Raw genomic sequence first — 22,382 nt, forward strand, 5'->3', positions numbered from 1 at the left:
GCCAATGCAAGTAACCGTTTCCTTTACCAACCAATCTAGATTCAATCTATTTCAAGTATGAAACTTGTATTGTGTCGTAAGGTGAATTTAAGTTTCCGGTGACGATTTCCCAGTTAGGGTGTGATTAATTTTGAAGTTTAAGCTTGCCATTCCTTTCCTTCCTTTCTCTAGTGTCTTCTTTCCAGTCTCTTCCTCCCTTTCCCCAATTTTAATTTCTTTTGTGTTATTTTATTTTCATCTTTGTTTTCCCTATTTCTTTTGTTTGTTTGTGTAGTTAGTTTTATGTTGTGTTTGTCTCATTCATTAAATGCTATATTTTCGTGCCACAAGTGATTGTCTCTGAGTATCGCTCACAAATTAAGGTACCTGCAACATCTGGTCTGAACTACATGCTCTATTAAGTAAATTTAATTCAAATTACGATGTAAAGTAAAAGGGGAGTGAACCTTCCTTGGCCGGGAAGATACCTCCTTCATAGAATTAATAAAGGTTACACGGCCTGTTCGGCGGACGAACAGACCAAATAAGTGTAACGTTAATTCCATTACTGTTAATTTCAACTTAGGTTAAAATATTTAGGAGTCACTATAACACATTATAATTACTTATAAATATTTACCTTGCTTTGTGAGCCAAAATCGCTACACTGATTTTCCAATTTCGACTCTGTTTCTGATAATTGACCTTTCTGATTGTTTGCTGCCTGCCCCGACCTTCTGCCTGTTTACTGTTGCCGTTTCTGTCTGCCCTCTGATATCCGTGTTTGCCTGCTCTGACCCTGCTTGTCTGACTTTGTGTGTGGTTTCTTTAAAAACACTGCAAATGGATCCTCAGCCTTATGACGCTGCATTACACTGGCACTCTTCTGTTACACAGTGATTTATAAAAGTATTGTGACACTGATCTGGAGATTGTGACCCTTGGGTTTTTTTCTGCCTTAAATATGAAGTACTCATCGAAGTTTCACTATACCTTTGAAGTTACTCAAAAGCTTAGAATGGAATTAGATTCAGCTGAACTATCAACAAAGGCCAGAGCTTATAAACTGAACTTCACCAGTAAAGAGAGTTCACTGTTCTTGTTCTTGATACTCTGTTCCTTCAGATGTCAGGAGTAAAAATCTTTTAGCTCTACATTCCTGGTCTGAGTGCTGTGGTTTTTTGTCTTGACTTTATCCAAGTTTAAGGTTGCTGATGTTTTGCACTTGTAATTACTGTGAAATTGTTTTCATGTTTAATTACTATTCCATATGCTGTGTTACTGTTGTCATTTTAATGCAGTTCCTGCATATTTGTTGTTTCTATTTTATTTGGGAATATTTTATATATTTGAGAATCATTTTGGAGTTGTTGTTCAGGGTTATGTGTAAATTGTAATGCAATGTAGCAAATTGGAGTCATCATATTGAAACCCAAGAATCTGTACTGTAGTTTTTACTTATTGAAAATATTAGAAATTATTTGTGGAATTTGAACTTTGCACATTTAAAGTGGGTACCCCTGCTGTTGATCCAGGTTCTGTATTATAACAACATTTAAAACAATGGATTTTAAAACTGTCATTGCTTTAAATGGTGAGAAAGTGGATGTTAAAATGTACTGGAAAGTATGAGACAATAAAAATGAATATTTCCTGAATTTTTAATTGTATTAATTTAATTAATTTTAATTTATTGCATTAATATAAAAAGGTTTTTAATATGGACCTTAAATTAGATTAAATATTAAACAAATATAAACATTAACATAATATATACATTTAATTTAATAGCATTATTTATTTTACAATTATGAAAACATTAGAATATTTTAAATAACAAATGATGTTAGGTTGAATTATTGGAATAAATGTGATCATATTAGGTTGGAATAAAATTTTAATAACTTTGTATGTACACAAAGTACTTGTGCTGATTGAATATAAATATACCAGTAAATTGTTTCTGAAGCAAACATTGTGTGTAACCAATGTCCGTAACATTGTAATCTGCAGCAGCAATGACATTAAAACATATAACACTTCTACAATTCTAAACTGTGACTTGCAAAATAAAAGTGATGTATAATTAAGAACATTGCATAAACTTTTTCTAGTGTGACCTCAGGGCTTACACTAACAGAGCAATATACCACCAGCCCACACATACTACCCTGCTGGCTATGAACCTATTGTAAATTCCTCTGTTATTATGGTCAGTAATGCAAAGAAATGAGCACAAAAATGAACAGATGTGCACTCAGTTATATAGTAACATTAATGCCGTCTGCTCGGAAATTGTACACAGAGAAAATTTAACACACAAAAAAAAATCTTCTAAATCATAAGTGGGAAACGTTCCCCTGCTCAGGGGAAATGCATGAAATGCTGTTCATTTATTTTATTTACATTTTGATATGTTCTCTTTTCTGTAGTATCTGAGGCTACATTTAAATTGGTCACTGTCTTTATGACTAACAGAGTGAACTTCTCATGTGTCACGTAATTTCAAGATTCAGTACCATCGACATTGCAGTGTCCTTTTATTAAACAGCATACACATAATTAACAGTGATCATTAAAACTGGAATAAACAGTACAGTAATAGTAACCTATTGTCAGAGAGCTATCATAGAATTCTCTGTACACTGTGCTTAAACTATGCTATCACCTGTTTTGTACATCTTTCATCCTTCTCTCCTGTATCCTTTGTCCACCTGCTGTTTAACTTTTTCTTTCACTTGACTGTTTGCTTCCAGATATCCACACATTTTATGAATTCCTCCATCTTCTGCTGATGGTTATTGTAGTTGTCTGTGTGAAAAAAACATTTGTATGCACTGAACTCTAGAATAAATATAAGATTCTGTTTGTCCATATCCTCATTTTCTATTCATTCTGTTGCACATAAGGACAGGAAATGTCTTGATATATAGAAATCAGCATGTACTGAGCATTACCATAGTGTAGGCATTTTATTAGACCAAAGCCACAATGTATCAGTATAGAGCTCTGTCCTTTCAGCTTGATCAGAAAGTCACCTTTAACATCATACTATTGTCTGATATCGGTTAAACCCTAACACCGTATTCATTGCTGGCTATAGAGCTGAATTAGTGCTACTGTTTGTTGGAAATATCAAGTGTCATGGTAAACAAAGAAAAATTGTCAAAAGACATACAAGTATATTTTCTAAAGTAAGTTACTTTATCTTAAACATATATGTGTAGCTTAATTTCTATCAGTGTGTCTGTGACATTACTAAAACTACAATGTATTATATAATCACATCCAAATCCACTCTACCTTCTAAACATAATAAACAAGTGCTTAGTGCCCTGCAGCCCTCAAAGTTACAGTAACTCAAACGCCAGAGACATCTGTAATCTCACAGTCATGTTTTAGAATAGATTCAGTAACAGAAACATTGACCACTTAGCAATCAAATGTACACACAGTTAAAGTGACAACAAACTTTCTAATGAACTTTCTACTCTCTAGCGGAGTTTCTTTATTTATCCATTTCATCTTCTGTACAATCTGTATAATTGTATCTGTACAATCAAACTCACATCTGTACTGAGAGGTTTGTAAAAGGACATTGCTCTAGTTCACATCCTACAAAGTAACATGCAGCTGTACATACATGCGTAACATACCCAGTGTATCATGGACAAAACTGTCAAAAAACAATGAGGTTCAATAAACTTAATTTCATGTCCTGTGCACCTGTAACATATTGTGGAGTGTTTGCTTGTTTGCTTATTTATTCATTTATACCACAATATGACCACAAATATGGTTTGTGTCTGTGCTTAACTGATAACAGGTTGGTAAAGGGAGGATCTTTGATGTGTTTTTATAAGTTTTTGTAAAGCCTTTCACTGACTCTGTATCACTGTGTCTCTTAGAGCACAATGATAGAGTGCAGAATCTGAGAGTTTTAAATCTCCGATAGTAAGTTCAGTAGAGTCTCTGCTTGTTCTTGACTCTAATCGAGTGTCAGTAGGAGTGCTCTTATAAGCACTATATGACCTTGCGCCTTTATTCAGTAAAAACTGTGGTGCGCTTTTAGGATATTGTTTGTACCAGTAAAGGTAAACATATTCACTGCTTGTCTCATATGAACATTTCAGAGTAACAGGGCCTGTTTCTTTCTCCACAATTTTGGCATCTTCATCCTTTGGTCCAATTTTATCTGCAAAACTACCTGCAGTGAAAAAGAATATAAAGAAATAAACGTGTAACAAATTCTTCAAAATCAAATATTAACCTAGTAAATTAGGAAATGACTATATGCTTTAAAAACAATCATAAATATTATATAATACAATGAATCACCTGTAACTAGAGTGAGAATAAGTGGTGTGTATCTCACTATGTACAGTAAGTTGTGTAGTTGAGCCATTTCTGAACACAGCTCTGTGACGATTCTGTATAATAGTGCAGTATGTGCTGTACTTTACACGTCTCTAGAAGGCCACACCCAGGAAGTGACACTGTTGTAGTGTAACTTTATACAGATCATCACTTCACAGCATCAGTGACAGTGAACTGAGTCACCAATAAAACACAGAACAATACCAGTATTAACTCACATCCCATTGCATTAATGTTAAGAAATTCAAGACTTTTAAGAGATGATTTTGTCTTTTTTATTTTCCACACTTTTGCCAGAGTCTCTGCTTGCAGTTCATTACATGACAAGATCATACCTAATAATCTGTGGTCTCTGTGTTTGTAACAGTGTTCAGTTTTAAACGTGACTTGAACTGAACTTTCTCACATTGAACACTGTACAAAAGAGCAGAAAACAAATGATGCTCTAATAAATAAGTCAGTTCTAGTCACTTGTGTATAAATACCAGGAATTGGTCTGTAGTGGTTATACCATCTGTAGAGATAATGCTATGTAGAGAGAAGGTTTCCTGTGTAAAATTGTAACACAAACATATTAAAGTACACACATCATATAAAATGAAGCTACAGCACTTTAACTCACACACATTGCAGTGGTAAATTACAGAGACTTACACTCCATCCCAACAGAAGTGTCAAAGCATGTGAGGTCTAATTCTTATATCCTGCAAAGCCTAAAACTCTTTCCTTAGTTCTGGAGATTTCCTCATTACCTCATTGCTGGTCTGAGTGAATGGTCTTAGATGCTTTATATAGTACAGTGTTATATATGTGGAGTCATGGGTTGTCTTTACTGCACTTCTAATTTAATTACAAATTGCCCCAATCTACATCTGGAACCAATATTCCATTTAAATCCAATCTAGTTTCTAAGGTAACAAACGTATCTCTGAATTCTAGTTAATTTGCTCTAGTCAGACTGTTTATATCTGTTTTTCTAACTTCATCAAACTAGAATAGAACAAATAAATAAAATGTAGCATTAATGTTCTAACTGTAATAGTACAATATGTCTAGAACACAGGGTTTACTGGGTTTCTGATCTTCACTGTTTACTGGGTCCAGTAATAACCAGTCACATACTTTTTATAATATTAGTTCAATTCCAATATTGTGTTCATTAAAATACACTGATTCTACACTTGATAGTTAAATGCTGGTTAATCTTACAGACTGATGGTCTGGTGCAATGCTTCTTTCTTATAAAAACATTACAATTATATTGTGACATTTTAATCATAAATGACAATATGCACATGGAAATTGTGCTTCATGTGTAATGATTATGACTTACCAAGAACAGTTATAATGAAGTTGTTAGTGTGAAGTTATAGTGTACAACTTGTTAGTTGTAACTTTAGAAATTAGCATCAATGTTGTCTGTGCGTGTGTGTGTGCCCTGTGATGGGTGTGTCCTGCCTAGATGTCCGCTGACACCTGAGATAGGCACAGGCTCCCCGTGACTTGAGGTAGTTTGGATAAGCGGTAGAAAATGAGCGAGTGAGAGTGTTGTGTCTGTAATGTCTCCACATTTAGCTTCACCCACTCGTATTTATTCATCATCACTATTAAAAAAAATAAAAAAATAAAAATTCCATCAGCAATTAAAATACACTAGAACTAAAGGTTAAAGACAGTGAATTCATCTTTTTACTCCTTTCTTGTAATGAAAATTTGCTTTATAAAAATCCTGTACTATTTATTCAGGTTAAGTACTTTTTTCTCATATTTTTACAGCTATTCCAGAAGTATTGCACTGTTGATCAACCCACTGCATCTGACTTCACCTCTTAAACATATCTAAGAGTTACAGATCTTTGTTGTGTCTCATGCAGTGGATATAAAAACCCTTGTTAATCACATTCAAACCCATGTTAAATAGGAGTCAGAAACACCAGCCATTATCTAAAGTGCCCCTGATTAACCCCAAATAAAGTGCAGCTGTTCCAGTAGGCTTTTCCTGACATTTTCTTAGTATAATCTTACAGCAAAAGCCATGGTCAACAGAGCTTCCAAACATCAGAGGGATCTCATTGTTAAAAGGTATCAGTCAGGAGAAGTGTACAGAAGAATTTCCAAGGCATTTGATATACCATGGAACACAGTAAAGACAGTCATCATCAGAGATGGGGGACTCGAGTCATATGACTTGACTCGAGTCAGACTTAAGCTGCAAATTTGAGACTTGAGACTTACTTGACAAATATTAAAAAAGACTCGACTTGACAGTCATGACTTGAGACTTGACTCGGACTTGAGTTAAATGACTGAACACCCGTGACCCGAGAATAGTTCGGATAAGCGGTAAAAAATTAATGAATGAATGTTTTTGAACGCACACAAGAGCGTAATTTAACCACATGATGCAGCAGGCAAGCAGAGGGAGCGTGCACACTAACTAATAAACCTTAACAGTCGTGACAAAACATGGAGGGCGTGGCCCCCAAAATAATTAAGTTCGGGTACCGAGATTTTGTGCAAGATGAGAAGAGAAGAACAGCAGTATGCAAGGCCTGCAACAAAAAGATATCCGATACAACCAGCACCACGTCGAATTTCATTCGACACTACAAATCCCACAAAAAACTATAAGTAACAAAGTCCCCTTGTTTTCAGCTAACGTCTTAGCCATGCTAGAAGTTGATAAAAATCAATAATTCAAGGCACTCAAATGTTATTGAGAAAAAAGTATGATAGGTATGCTACCGGTAGGTATCCCTTTTTGAAAAAATGCTGGTGGTGAAAGAGTTTAGCATTGCACTTTAGGATTACACTTTAATGTCTTAAAAGTAAGCACACTCAGCCTGCCCCCTCTCAAACATGTCACAGGCTACACTAAACAAACGTCACATTCTCTGCAGCAACTCAACTGATTCACCTAGTATACCAGTTAAATGAACACAATGTGTTAATTCAAATTACAGCTTTTATATTTTTTAATGTAATGAGACATCTTTATCTGGTTTGGGAATGAGAGATATCACACCTTGTTTCATAGTAGGAGTCATTGTACCATTTTTTTATACATTCTGGAAGCATTAAGAAGAAAGGTTGTTCTAAAATCTCCCAAAACTGTATGAAGAATTCTAAAGTAAGGCCATCAGAGCCAGGCGACTTCCCCTTTTTCATTGATTTCATTGCATCTCTCATTTCATTTAAGGAAACAGTAGCCTCACATGACAACTTAAATTCATCACTTATTTGAGGTATATAGTTCTTAATCTGTTGTAGGTATGACATACTTTGGTTTGCCTGTAAATCAGGGGAGTACAGGTTCCTATAAAAATTAGTAACAAATTCCTCAATTTCTTCAGGGTTTTTAGAAACTGAATTGTTAATTTTTAATGCAGAGATGCTTTTCCTTTTAAAAATCCTTTTCTCAATTGAGAAGAAGCAGCTCGTATTTTTTTCTCCTTCCTCAATCCATCTCGCTCTAGATCTAACGAAGGCACCCTTAACTATTTCTAAATATATATTGTCTAATTCCAATTGCAAAGTTTTTAACTGACTAATTTCTGTAACAGAGAGATTCTCTTTTTTGTTTAAGGTATTTATTTTAATTAGCAAGTCTGCTTCTCTATCAGCATTAACCACTTTTAAGGTTTTTGATCTATTTATTGCTAGTAATCTTGCTTTAAAATATTCCCATTTAGCACCATGAGACTAAAATTCATTATTTGAAAAAATTCCATCAACTAATCCCTTGATTTGATTTTTTGCAGATTATTATTCAATTTCCAGTAACCACGTACAGTACTCTCCCTGTGTTTAGTCTGCAAAATCAGCTTAATTACTAAGTAGTCAGAAAATGGAGCATATTGTTGACTGACATCAAACACCTATTCTAGATTTAGAAGACAACAAATTATTACTCCAAGTATATTCAGTTACATCAGGGTGATAATAGCGCCATGCATCTGCAATATGAAAATAATCACATAATAAATAAATAAATAAATAAATACACACAATAATCACACAGATAATATTATTAGTGAGGCTCATCTTAGGAGGAAATCTGTCAACTAATTATCTAATACATCATTAAAATCTCTAGCAATAATAAAAGCTTGTTGATATTTATTTTTCAAAGCTTCAACATTCCTCTGTAATAAGAAAATAAGAGACTTTAAGTTTTTAAGTTGTACACACATCTGATATATATATATATATATATATATATATATATATATATATATATATATATATATATATATATATATATATATTACATATTATAAAAGTAGCATTATCAAGTTTAGTGACCAGAATAACCCATCTTCCTTCCATAGAAATCAACGATTCAACAATATCTCCTTTAAATTTGTTAATCAAAGTGAGAACCCCTGCAGAGTGGTTGGATCCATGACTAAAGTAGGCCTTGTCACCCCACTGTGATTTCCAAAAGCGAACATCACCCTCACAGGAATTAGTTTCTTGTAACAGTATTAAGTCAGCATTCATTTTTCTACAGTATAAGAATAAGGCTTTTCTTTTAGTGAGATCTCTCAAGCCATGAGTGTTCAACGACAAAATACTCCAAGTCTTGCATAAAAGAAAGAAAAAAGGAAAAAGAGAAAAAGAAAAAAACAGTAAAGAGTAACTTGACTAAGAACACAAGAACGCAAAAAGTTTTTAAAACTTACCGCTGTAAAGCTGCGTTGACAAAGAGGTAGTTGAAGCTAACACATACCCTATAACTTAGGCAAAAGTGCAACTGTACAAACTGAGAGAGCATAACTTATTTGTGATAAAGGAACCATAACAAAGTATAAAACTTTCACGTTGCCCCATAAATCGGTCTGCATTTAGAGATTGTTTGTCAATGCACAGTTCAGGAGCCAAGTTCGACTTCAGATGCTCCATGAAGACTGTAAATAAGATATTATTATAAAATATAATAAGAAATTGTCAGAGCACAAATGAAACGTTCAAAAGGAATACTCTTTGAAGGTTATTTGTAAATGAAAGACTGATCAAGACCAACTTCGTGAAGAGAACACGGGGGCAGACATCAAAACGTGAAAAACAGTTCACGCACAATTCTTGAGTTAAACTCAAAATAAGTTGCTCCATGAAGGTAATCTGCGAATATAGAACAATACGTTTGAAGTTCGAGTTTTTTTTCAGCGACAAAAGCATGGGGACCCTTCCACGAAACCTTCTTCCCCTCCTCACGAGCCTTCTTAACCAACGGCCTCTAGCCTCAACATCTTGTTTGATCAGCGCCTCCTTGATCCGAAGCTTGTTTTCTTTTAGATAGCACGTCTTTACCATGTCTCTGTAGGTACTCATGGTAAAACGCATGATGATGTTACGAGGTGCTCCGTCAGATCTCCTTAGCCCCAGGCGGTGTACAACATCAACTACATCATCCAACTTGTTCTGGATACTAGGGACCATCTTCTTTAGGATGTCGATTGTCATGCTTCTCGCATCTTCTCTGTCACGCTCTGGGACCCCCTGTAGCTTGAGATTCCATCTACATGAGTACCGTTGCATTTCATCGAAGCTTTCTTTCAGACTTACATTTTCAACTCGCAATTCCTTAATCTCCTTTTCAAGTTGAACGATCTTGACAGCGTGCATCTTGACCTTTCACTCATACGGGAGACTTTTTCCAGATAGTTTGACGAGTTTTCTGCAAGAAACAGCAACTGTTTTATCAATGGAGATCACCTTGTTGTGTGTTTCATCCACTTTAGCAGTTAGCTTCTGAATCGCGTCAAGTAATGTAGATAAGAAAACTTCGTTCATGGCTTTTGAATTCACAAGATTCTTGGATGGAGTAGAGCAAATAGGCCTGGCAAGAACCTCTTCATTGGCACCGATTTCTGTCTCAAGATTAATATTAATATTCTCCATGTCGACCGACTCCGTGCAGCATTCTTCCATAAGGTGTCCAGCTAGTATAGCGCTTTCATGAATGGACTGATTTTTCCTTTTTTTGCCCATAATATCAGGTCAAAAAGTGCAAGAATTGCCAGAAAAATACCGAAAAAGCATATATTTTCTAAGTTGTAACTTTACATATTCAAATCTAAGTTTGTTAGCTTCAAACTCCTCAAACTATGTAGACGACTCTAAAACGTGACCATTCACACCGCTGCCATTTTGGCTTTCATCCAGCAGGAGTGCTGCAATGGTCATGTTCCCCCACTCTGACATAGTTAATGAGTAGCTGCCTTATTCACGCCCCCTACGCTTGTCTGTTGCAATGACGCATTGATCCACCAGGTGGTGCAGTGATCAGTGTAACAGCTGCTGGCATTAACCAATCAAACGTCTCTAAATTAAATGTAAACTAATTGCAGCAGAGAGAGAGAGAGAGAGAGAGAGATTATTTTTATGTAAAATAAAAAAGTTGTTTTCAATACAATTTTACAGCAAAGACCTTGTTTACTGTCACAGAATTAACACTGGAATTTTTTATTGGTATAAAGAACTGAAAATGACAAATTAATCTCTTTTTTACATTTCTATTGTTAGAATTAAGGTTTTTTTTTTACATTTCTATTGTTAGTATTAAGTCAACTTCCATTTAATTGATGACTGCATTTTCAATACTTATTTAATTACTCTTTATTTTTATACTCTTTAATTATTTCTACTTGTATTTCATCTCAGGTGTTTTCAGCTATAGTTTTAAGTCACAGACAAATGCCTGGCTTGTCTATTGTATCAATGCCAGGCCATTAACATGTAGATGTAACGATCGTAACATCTAAAATGTAGTGATGGGAACTATTCACTATTCACTGAGCCACATCTTTCTACAATACATGTAGAACGTCACAGTGCTGGGAAACAAGTCAAACTGACCCGGTGAATTACAATCAAGACAAATGAAATTGACTTTTATTTGAGCATTGTTTTTAAACCAAAAACGAACACAACAGCCAAGCACAATATAATATTGACAATATGAACCCATGTATATTTATATGTGGGACACCACAGCGCACATGTGATGTGTCTTTACACTGTCACCATACACACTATGCAAATGACAAAATGTACAGAAATACAAACATTTATAGGTAGAAATGAAGAAGGTGCATATATGGGCATCTACACAGTATATGAGGGACATGGTATCACAGTGTGGTCCCTGCGAATGGTCATTTGTACAGACCACGCTGTGATGTGGTTCACATGTTAGTCTTGCCATCATCAGATGGCTGCAGACCTGGCTGCTTCTTCCTCTTTCTTTTCCCCCAGTAACAACCTGGAAAGAAGACGATGATGATTAGTGTGTTTTATTGCTGATCCCAAGACACAAACAATATACTTTCATAAACATACTCCACTGTACACATGCTCAGAGACGCTTACCTGGCGTACAAGGTGACATCCTGTCCTGGATCCCTCACTTTACAGCAGCTTGGTCCTTGGTACATGTTCCGTCCTTTGTACATGTGGTATCACACATGTCTTCCCCAGCTCCTTAGAGAAGATGTGCCTCTTGTATCACTTTGACACGTTGCACTTACAGTAGAAAACATCTCAGTCCAACAAACCTCAGTTTCTGGTTCTCGCATGTGCTGCTTTCAGCATTTTTGTGCAAAGTGCTCATGAGAATAAAGTTTTTCCTTTGTTGGGGCAGTAAGACTTTATTGTTGTTACTGGCTGTTCTGAACAGTACTGTATGTGAAGACAAACATGGACTTTAGAAGCTCCTGGTCCAGGTTGTAGTTTGTGAACAAATTCTTACAGGTTATGTTGTTCCAATCAAAAGTCATAACAAAACTGCATTTCTGCACCTTATAGATGATGTCAAGACAATATAGGAGAGAGTGAGACACAAATATGTGGTCTACTGTTGTTGTAGCTCATCTACCTCAAGAACTAATGTGTTGTGCATTGGGATGTCTGGGTGCAAACTAACATTATCATTATACGTTTAGTGAATGTCTTAATAAAATGATTTTTTATAATAATTTAATAGAGATTGTTATTTATTCTATTATTGTATGTTGGCAACAGTGTTTTTATTTTCCACAATTCTTAATTATACAGATTTAGTTATTCTGTAATGGTCAAATATATATTAAAAACCAAATACACACATATTAAAACATTAAATCTCATGCACAGTAAAACACTGAACAAAAAACACTGTCCAAGGCCACACCCAGGAAGTGACACTGTTATAGTGTAACTTTGTATAGATCATCACTTCACAGTATCAGTGATAATGAATGATTTCACTTGATATTTTTGTCTAAATATATTTCTGCCAGCTCAAAGGGTTCAGTGCCAAGAAGTACTTGTGTTTTAATGAGCTTGATAGCTTGTGCTGTCATCTCTTGGCTGATCACAAATAACATGCAACACCAACACTAACAGACAGAAGGAGCACACAACTGCCTGAGAAAGCTGACTGGTTAATTACAGTCTGTTTTGTGTCACTGTGGGCTCCATGGGACAGTAGTACAGTGCAGAGTCTGATACTGCAGCAGGAACGATCTACAGATCTACTTCTCCTTTTTACGAAGTTTGATGGACAGTCGTGGGTCAAGCTTATTGTTAGTTCTAGTGTCACTATCTGTGGATTCATAAATGATCAGCAGAAACTCTGGTCCTGATTGAGGTTTTTGTCGATACCAGTGGAGATGGAGAGCTGATTGATCATATGTGCAGGTCAGTGTGATGTTGCTTCTTTCACTTGAAGATATGATATTTTGGTCTGGTGTAATGCTGCTGTCAACAGCACCTGCTGTAAAGACATTGTAACATCATAAACATTAGGCAACACCTTAAGGTATAGGTTGTATACGCAGGTGCTGTATATTTAAGTTCATGAACTGCTTAGTATTTCAGTACAATATTACAATGTACAATGTTAGTAAATGTATTATGATATAATGTCACAGAGCAAAATTACATTATTCACAATGTCCTTATAGTGAGCTGTGTAATAATGTTATTAGAAGATCCAGCAAAATATGGAAACATTAAGAGAATGAATACAAATTATAAACTGCATTACGAACATTCTGACATAATTCCTCAGACTACAATTTACTTCTCATGTCAATTCTGACATCATTTACACTGATTTATTTAAATATGTTACTAATTCAATAATTCAAACAAATGTTGAATGTTCGTAATGCAGTTTATAATTTGTATTCATTCTCTTAATGTTTCCATATTTTGCTGGATCTTCTAATAACATTATTACACAGCTCACAACTATAAGGACATTGTGAATAATGTAATTTTGCTCTGTGACATTATCATTATACATTTACTAACATTGTACATTGTAATATTGTACTGAAATACTAAGCAGTTCATGAACTTAAATATACAGCACCTGTGTATATTTACTTTATTTAACTATTGAGTAAATAATATGGCTCTGTTGTACAGTACTTCAAGATTAATCATCTATACAATACTGCAAGCCTCTACCTGGTTGTGTGGTGTTTACATTATTTGTACACTTCAAAATAATTGTTGCAGGTTCATGTGAATAATGATGTTTGTGGATTTAATCACAAATAAGTGAATGTATGGCTCACTGGGGAAAAATATATAATTAAAGAATAAACAAATCTCAGTAAAATTTTCCAACCACATGGTCATAGAAAATAAATGGCTTGATTCCAAATATAAACTCAAAGCTGGGAACACATGTCAGCTGATGTTTCCAATGTTGCAAACACACTCAACTTCATGGACTGGGTTCACTTCCTCCTCACCAAGTTGAGGCTCCAAATTTGTCATTATGGGACGCGTGACATTCAAACTCCTTAAACTGTTCGAGGCTGCCGTCAAGGGCTACACAAACCATTAAGGGATTCTTGAACGTTGTCAAGGGTCTCCATATCATTTCTGATGCCACTGAGGAGCTCGTACATCAGTGTACAAGCTCTGCCACAGTGCTAATGGATTGTTTGGAAACATCTGTATATGAACAAAGTAAAAATAAAACACACATGGAGAAAAAATAAGAAAATCAAATAAAACCTGCCTTTGTATTTGTAGTATGACTGTCTGTATTATATATTTACAGATTGTACAGGATGTCTAAGTGTGTGTATAAATATATGTATAGTGCAGTGGTGCCCAAAACAAGCAGAAGCAGCTCCTGTTTGTCTGGAAAGAAAATCTGCAGCCGTGCACAGAACTGAGAGCTGTAGGAGAGCAGATCAGGATTTTGCAGTAATACAAATAATACGTTTATTCAAGTGTTAATATATAATTAAGCTAAAATTAAGTAAGTATGCTTATAATGACAAATACACAGCCAAGGTTAAGTATATCTAGCCTATACCTGGTACTTATTCTTAAGTACAATTGGATTGTACTGACAAAAAGTGTATTTGACAAACTTGATGGAGATTTGTATACTTTTAACAGAGTGTCCCATGTTTTTCCACACACTAACATATCTGATTCAGTACTTAATACAAACAGTTTGTTTTTCATGAATTGTTCAAACATTATCAATTTGGTTAAGAAGATGATCAAAATACAGAAACTAGTAAATGACTGTTTGAATAAAATAGATAAACAGCTCCACCTGCTGAGAAAAAATATATAGCTTGACTTTTTGTACAGTCTGTTAGAGTTTTGTGTCACTGTGGGCTGCATGGCACAGTAGTACAGTGCAGAGTCTGATACTGCAGCAGGAAAGATCTCCAGATCTACTTTATTCTCATTTTTACGACTTTTGATGGATAGTCGTGGGTCAAGCTCATGTTTAGTTCTAGTGTCTGTAGATTTATAAATCAGCAGTAGAAACTCTGGTCCTGATTGAGGTTTTTGTCGATACCAGTGGAGATAATCAGCTGATTGATCATATGTGCAGGTCAGTGTGATGTTGCTGCCTTCAACTGAAGATATGATGGTTTGGTCTGTTGTAATGCTGCTGTCAACAGTACCTGCTGTAAAGAGATTAAAACAACATTTCTACTTTCATTGCTTAAGGACTCAACATCTTTTTTTTTGTTAAATGAATCACCATGTTTAGGTAACAGTACAAATCTCAAATTCTGCTGTCAACAGCACCTGCTGTAAAGATATTGTAACATCATAAACATTTCTTTCATTGCTTAAGGACCTGTTTAGGTAAGAGTACAAATCTCCAGCATCTACCTAAAGGTTATATATAATATAAATGACTTACCAATATTTTTGACAACTATCAATACAAAGAAGAATAACATGATTGTTCTGTGTGTCTCTTGCAGTAGATATAAATGTCTGTATCTTTGTGAAACTGTGTAAACTGTATCTCACCACATCTAGCTCCACCTACTGAGGTGTAGTCATGTCAATTCTGACTAGAATTTACTTCTCATGTTACTTCTGACCTCATTTACATTGATTAAATTAAATCTGTTTCTAATCCAGTAATTCACACAAATATTTAATGATTGATTTAATGATTGACTTGTTGCAGTTTATAATTTGTGTTCATTCTCCTAATGTTTTCACATTTTTCTGAATATTCAAAAAACTTTATTTAAAATGCTGAAAAGAATTATCAGCACCATTCCTATCTTCAAAAGGCCTGCAGTCTCATGTATTATATTAATCTTGTGTATGTGTAGTTTTGTGTATAATTTGTGCATACGTATCTATGGATAGAATGTAATATATAAATGTCCTGTGCCTGGGAATGTGTGTATAGTTCCTGACCATGTGTATGCAGAGACCTCTAGTGGTAGAAAAGTGACATTGTAGGTATTATTCTAAGCCGTTCTTCTTCCACTTACTGTAAATCATAGCATAATTTTTTTATTGAGTAAATATTGTTGTTGGTGCTCACAAGGTTCAGACATTTAACACGCGTTTTCTTTAGAAGTACAGGAACTTTTTACTGAAATTAGCTTCTCTTTTTAGATATTCTGTTATGTCTGCAGCAAACAGTAACATAAGCAGTCTAATGGGGAAGTTGTTTAGAATAATTCTTTAACGATTCTAGATGTAAATAAGCACAAGCAGATCAACAGAAAATGTTTAGGATTTATTAAAATACATTGTGTACAGCTGTGGATATACACGACACATAATAATACTTCAGCTATGTATGATGGTTGTTAACACCGTTAAATCTCATATGCAGTGTGTTTGCTGTATAAGCTGTAAAAGCCAGACAGTCACAGTAATTAACTATGTCTAGTTACTGTAATGTGACCGATAAAGTTACCTCAGTAATAGATGAATAAACATTACAATGAACAATACAAAACTATAAAGGAATTAAGTCTCTCTACATATGTATATGGATGTTTGAATATATGACGTTTTACATGGTTAATTTTTTTACACACAGATGGTCTGTATTAATCATTTTATATTAGCTCTTATATTAAAATTGCAACACTGGGTAGTGTTTGACTTCTTTGTATGTGTTATTCTTTGTGTTATGTTTTTGTATTTTTTATATAAACATAATATTTCTAAATGTAAAATAAATGTACTTATACAAATAATTAGATATTAACAAACCAAAAGTAAAAACTAGTAGAAATCAGTTGTTGGAAATAATTGTAAACCTCAACAACGAAACTGTATTGTCTATTGAGAAATCTATCAATTCACATGACACTTTTTGTCTTATCAGGGGACTAAACACACAAAATTCACTTTAAGGGAAATCGCTTAAACTGATAGCAGGAAAAATAAATCAATAAAATAACTGAACTAATGAATGTGGAAGTGAGTGTGCATTGCAATGCAGGATAGGAAATGTAAAGGGAGGTGTATATAAAAACTAATCCAGAACAAACCAGACTCTTTACTTTCTCTTTACACACACACACACACACACACACACACACACACACACACACACATATATATATATATATATATATATATGTGTGTGTGTGTGTGTGTGTGTGTATTATTATATCTTTAAACAAATGAGGAAGAATAAAGATGTACTGGGACTCCACTATATTCCCCAGATGTGTTGATTATATATATATATATATATATATATATATATATATATATATATATATATATATATATATATCAAGCTGATGTCATATATATATATATATGACATCAGCTTGATATATATATCAACACATCTGGGGAATATAGTGGAGTCCCAGTACATCTTTATTCTTCCTCATTTGTTTAAAGATATAATAATAATAATAATAATAATAATAATAATAATAATAATAATAAAAACATTTCAATAATATAATCTCTTTAAAATCATGAGAAAGTAAGAGAGAGACTTCCCTAAAAAGGGCATGCAACTTTATCTAAAGCTCTGACAGAACGGCTTTCAAAAAAAACAACAACAACTGTGTGTTAGTTTTTGTACAGTGCAGCTGGATTTCCTGTTACTGTGGGTGCCAGAGCGCAGTAGTATAGAGCAGAGTCTGATACAGCAGCAGAGGAGATGACCAGATCCACTTGTTTATCTCCATAAAGTTTAGCAGACATTCATTCTCTCTTGGTGGAGACTCAGATCTCCACTTGGGGTAACATAAAGAAGGAACTCAGGTTTAGATGTTGGATATTGTCTGTACCAGTGCAGGTAGTTTACTGTAACACTGCTTTTGTATTTGCAGGACAGAGTAACATCATCACCTTCATCTACAACTTTCGAAGTGAAAAGTGGCTCTATTGAGTCTGCCATGGAGTAACCTGTCATAGAGAAGAAAACATAATATTTTTAACCTTTAAATAATAAAGCCAGAAATACATAAGCAAGACTCATATTCTGCCTTTTCTTAACACACAGAATAATTAATCACTAATTCAAACATATTTGAAAAACTCACCTAGTGAAAGCCACAGACACATGAATATAACAGTGAACATGATGACTGGTTTTATCTGAATGAAAATATTTTTCTCTATATGTTAACATCATAAAGGTTCATGAAGCGCCACCCACAGCATCACATGACAGTGTCACTAATGTTACTGACAAGCTGTAGATTCTTAGTGAAACATTCTGACTTTACAATCAGTCTCAAATGTCATGAACCCAAAATGTAACGGGAATAATATAATATTGAGAAATGAATATATTCTGTAAAAATCTAATATGGCTTAAATAATTAAATATTTTGTCACTGTATTAGGGGCTTCAGCATCATCAGAAGAATAATGATAAATATTATAGTAAATCTTTAGTATTGAAATCATAATTTTGATGATTTATTTATTGACTTTCTAAAAACAAATCCTGTTCTTTTACTAATTTTAAATACCTGTGGTGGCCCAGAAGGACCAGGCACAAAAAAACAAAAACAAACATACCATACAAAAAACAGCAACAAAATAAGGAGCAACTTTAAATGAAAGCTAAAAATAGTAGCTTTCATTTAAAGTTCTTCTGGGTCACTATAAATATAGCGTTCAGAGTCAGTTCAGGCAGGCCACAAAGTCAAGCTCGGCTATCAGCTGATGTCAATTTTCTAACCCCGCCCATCAGCTGATCTGATTCCTAAGCGCGCTATTGGTCCCTTTCAAACAGGGCACCCTATTTAAATGCTTTTTTCAGTCTGTCTGCTTGGCTGTTTCCTCTGCATTGCTGCAACCCACCTCCTCCCCTAGCTCCTCCTTGGAACTGTGTGTTTAACTTAATCGGTGTCATTCTGTTGTCACTGATGCAGGCTCTGTTCTAAATGGGGGGAATTTGTCTGGCTGCTTTCCCAGTTAAATGGGAGATTGTCCCCCCATGAAGCTGCTGCTGTTCCCTGACTAGCTTTCATGGAGCTCATGAAAAGGATGGGGAATTCAGAACAGAGCCATACCGCCAAATGTAAATTTCATAAGCTTGCAAATAAATATTTTAAATATGTCAAAGAATTGTCTTTATTTTGACTCAAGTGGTCCTGACTGAACTAACACTTAAATGGGTGTGAAGCATGGTGTGTATTTAAATTTACTAGAAGAATTTGTCCATTTCTAGTAAATTGTACAATACATTGTACATTAGTACAAGTCAGCTTACAATCAGAAAATTAAACAAAAATTATAATGATCAGAAGACAAATATAGCTTAAAATAGATCTTTATACAGAATTACTGGTATTAAAGATTATATAAAAAATGGAATTTAGAATACAATAAATTAGACTTTTATTGATGAATCCTTAATAAATTAATAAATAAAACTTTAGAGCGAAGCTGTTAACATCTTTCATAACAATCTTCACATTAGTTGGTCTTTGTTCAGAAAAATATTATATACACACACACACACACATATACATATGTATATGTGTGTGTGTGTGTGTGTGTGTGTGTGTGTATATATATATGTATATGTATATATATATATATATATATATATATATATATATATATATATATATATATATATATCTCAAACATCGATGCTTTAAGGACCAGTTCACAAATGGAAGTGCTAATTTGGACTTTACTGTACCAAAACAACAACCATAGAGTTTGTTATTGTTCCAGAAATGATGGTTGATCTTCAAAAACAAACTGACAAAGACAGATGACTGAATGTAAACATGTAAATAGCTCTATCTTGTGAGTAAAGCATGCCCTGCAGTCTATAAAACACTGAAAATATATTCCATCAGAAGTAATATGTATTATTCTTAAAAGGCCATGAATTCATGTTTATTATAGATGAGGTAAAAACAGAAACACTTCTGAAACGCTACAAATGGAGTGTAACATGACAAAGAAATGAAATGCTGAACATGGACAAAACAGGCAGAAATTCCATTTCATGTTAGTGACTAATGACCCTGTGATAATCACCATTAACTGGTGACCCAAAAGAGGTGGATTATCAGTTTAAAAGCAGCACACTGGTCACTTGGTTCACTGTTAGCATGTTAGTCTGTTGTTTGTTTGTTGCTTGTTCTTCATTCCACACTTATACTAGCTCCTTAGTTTGAGAACAGGTAAGACTGTTTGTGCACCTATATTCCACCTAGGAATGTATTCCATGTAGGGATTTTTTAATCTACTTTAAAGTAGATTTATTCCCTCGTGAGTAAACCAGAGGCAACAGTTGCATGGAAGAAACCTTTGAGATGACATGAGGAAGAAAGCTTAAGAGGACCTGGGGGGATTCCAGAAAGCTTGGTTAACTTACCATTTGATAAATCATAACCTCTGGGTTGATTTACCCCAAACAGGCATACCATGAGTATGTCCGTTCCAAAACACCTGAGAAGAGTTAGTTTAATCAACCTCCAACTGGTTACCCAGAGTTTATGCGCATGCACAGTGCATATATAAAGACATTTTCAATGGATCGCCGATTTCACGAGTCACCATGGAAACTCAAAGCGAAAAAAGAGAGCGGTGTATTTCACAGAGGCGGAGTTGGAGGTTTTAATGCACGCTTATGAGGAATTTAAGCCAATAATATTAAAAAGAAGCAATACAGCTGCATCGGCTAAAGCAAGAGAGTTGGCTTGGCAAAAAATAACGGACAGAGTAAATGTGTGAGTGTATTAAAGTTCTTGTGGCTCCTGAAGGATTACACCTTAAATAAGAAATATACATTATTATTTTAAACTAAAGAAATAAATGGCAGGAAAAGTAAATGCTTTCATAGTGATATAACATATTCAAAAGGATGTATAAGTCATACTTCATTATTTTGCATTATAATAAAACGGGAGCCAATACCAAATTTGTAATTTAAGCCAAGTCAAAATGAAACACAAAAACATTCTGCAAAAAAGTAATATTTGATTACACAATTACTAAACTATTATTATAACAATTATTATTATTATTTAGAATAATCATTCAGTCATGTAGCTAATAGAAAGAAGACTGAAGCCCGTCTAACTGGCGGGGGCCCATCACCACCTCCCCTCACCCCATCTGAGGAGCTGGCTCTGTCCCTTAATAAAGTGGTTGCTGGCATTCCAGGGGGCAGTTCCTCGCACACACCATGCACCACAAGTGATGGTGAAAAAATGGTGAAATGTAAGTTTACCTCTATGATTTGTTTTAATTTTTTGGCCTAATAAATTACTATCTCTGTCACTTAAAGGCTTTTTGAACAAGATTAATTTTTATGTAGGCTTATTTTATTTAACTGCATATGATGTATAGGATACTGTGATCTTAGTCTGACATGTTACTCTTTTCATGTATTATTTTCTTTGATAACATTGAGAATTTAATGGGTTGTGTGTTCTTATAGATACTGATGGACGGATTGTATTATTGGACCCTCCAGAAAGAACACAGTCTGTCACAGTTGTAAGTGATTTGTTGTCGGGTATCTTTAGTTGCTTTTAGGTTTTTTTTTGCCAGATAATGTATACTTGAATATTTCTCCTGTAGGATGAAGATGACGATGAAGAGACCACATCTGCTGTGACAGAAGTGGACTATGCTGGTAGATCCACTGAGGTATGATACATACCATCATAATGTATGGCCCCTTTTTGCATTACAAACTGTCATTGTCCTTTCACAGTACATACCTAGGGATTTGCCCACAGATGAGGGTCCTTCAACCTCAGCACACAATCGAAGCAGGGTAAGAATGTGTGTCCAGGTGTCCATATTTGAATTTTATTGTCTGCCCAAACAAACAATCTCATTCATTACATTTTTTCCACCTTCCTAGTTGCCAGCAAAGGAGCACTATAAGGTCCACCTTCAAAAACAAATAAGAAAAAGTGACATGGAGATGGACCTTATACAGCTTCAAATGGAAGAGAAAAGGCTCCTCATTAAAAAAGCAGCACTTGAAATTGAATTACTGGAGCATCACATTAAGGTGAGAACTTGTCTGAATATTAATCTGTTGCATGTTAAAAGTGGTGTGTGTGTGTGTGTGTGTGTGTGTATATATATATTCATTCATTCATTTTCTACCGCTTTATCCGAACTACCTCGGGTCACGGGGAGCCTGTGCCTATCTCAGGCGTCATCGGGCATCAAGGCAGGATACACCCTGGACGGAGTGCCAACCAATCGCAGGGCACACACACACTCTCATTCACTCACGCAATCACACACTACGGACAATTTTCCAGAGA

The 22,382-nt window shown here is 34.7% G+C and overlaps 1 protein-coding gene and 1 long non-coding RNA gene across 2 annotated transcripts; one reads left to right on the top strand and one right to left on the bottom strand.

The window, feature by feature from the left end:
• Positions 1–12,872: 12,872 nt before the first annotated feature.
• Positions 12,873–18,183, bottom strand: LOC113636505 (M1-specific T cell receptor beta chain-like). The gene is made up of 5 exons (XM_047810283.1): positions 18,162–18,183; positions 17,819–18,024; positions 15,390–15,420; positions 14,952–15,290; positions 12,873–13,111 (listed from the first exon to the last, which is right to left on the bottom strand). Exons 1-5 carry the CDS (start codon positions 18,181–18,183, stop codon positions 12,873–12,875), a joined length of 837 nt encoding a protein of 278 aa, XP_047666239.1.
• A 3,008-nt stretch (positions 18,184–21,191) lies between these two features.
• LOC113636499 lies at positions 21,192–21,711 on the top strand. The gene is made up of 3 exons (XR_003439074.2): positions 21,192–21,315; positions 21,536–21,594; positions 21,679–21,711. It is a non-coding gene; the product is annotated as an uncharacterized LOC113636499 (long non-coding RNA).
• The last annotated feature ends 671 nt before the right edge of the window (positions 21,712–22,382 follow it).

This window comes from Tachysurus fulvidraco, chromosome 1 (assembly GCF_022655615.1).
Source record: "Tachysurus fulvidraco isolate hzauxx_2018 chromosome 1, HZAU_PFXX_2.0, whole genome shotgun sequence".
NCBI lineage: Eukaryota > Metazoa > Chordata > Actinopteri > Siluriformes > Bagridae > Tachysurus > Tachysurus fulvidraco.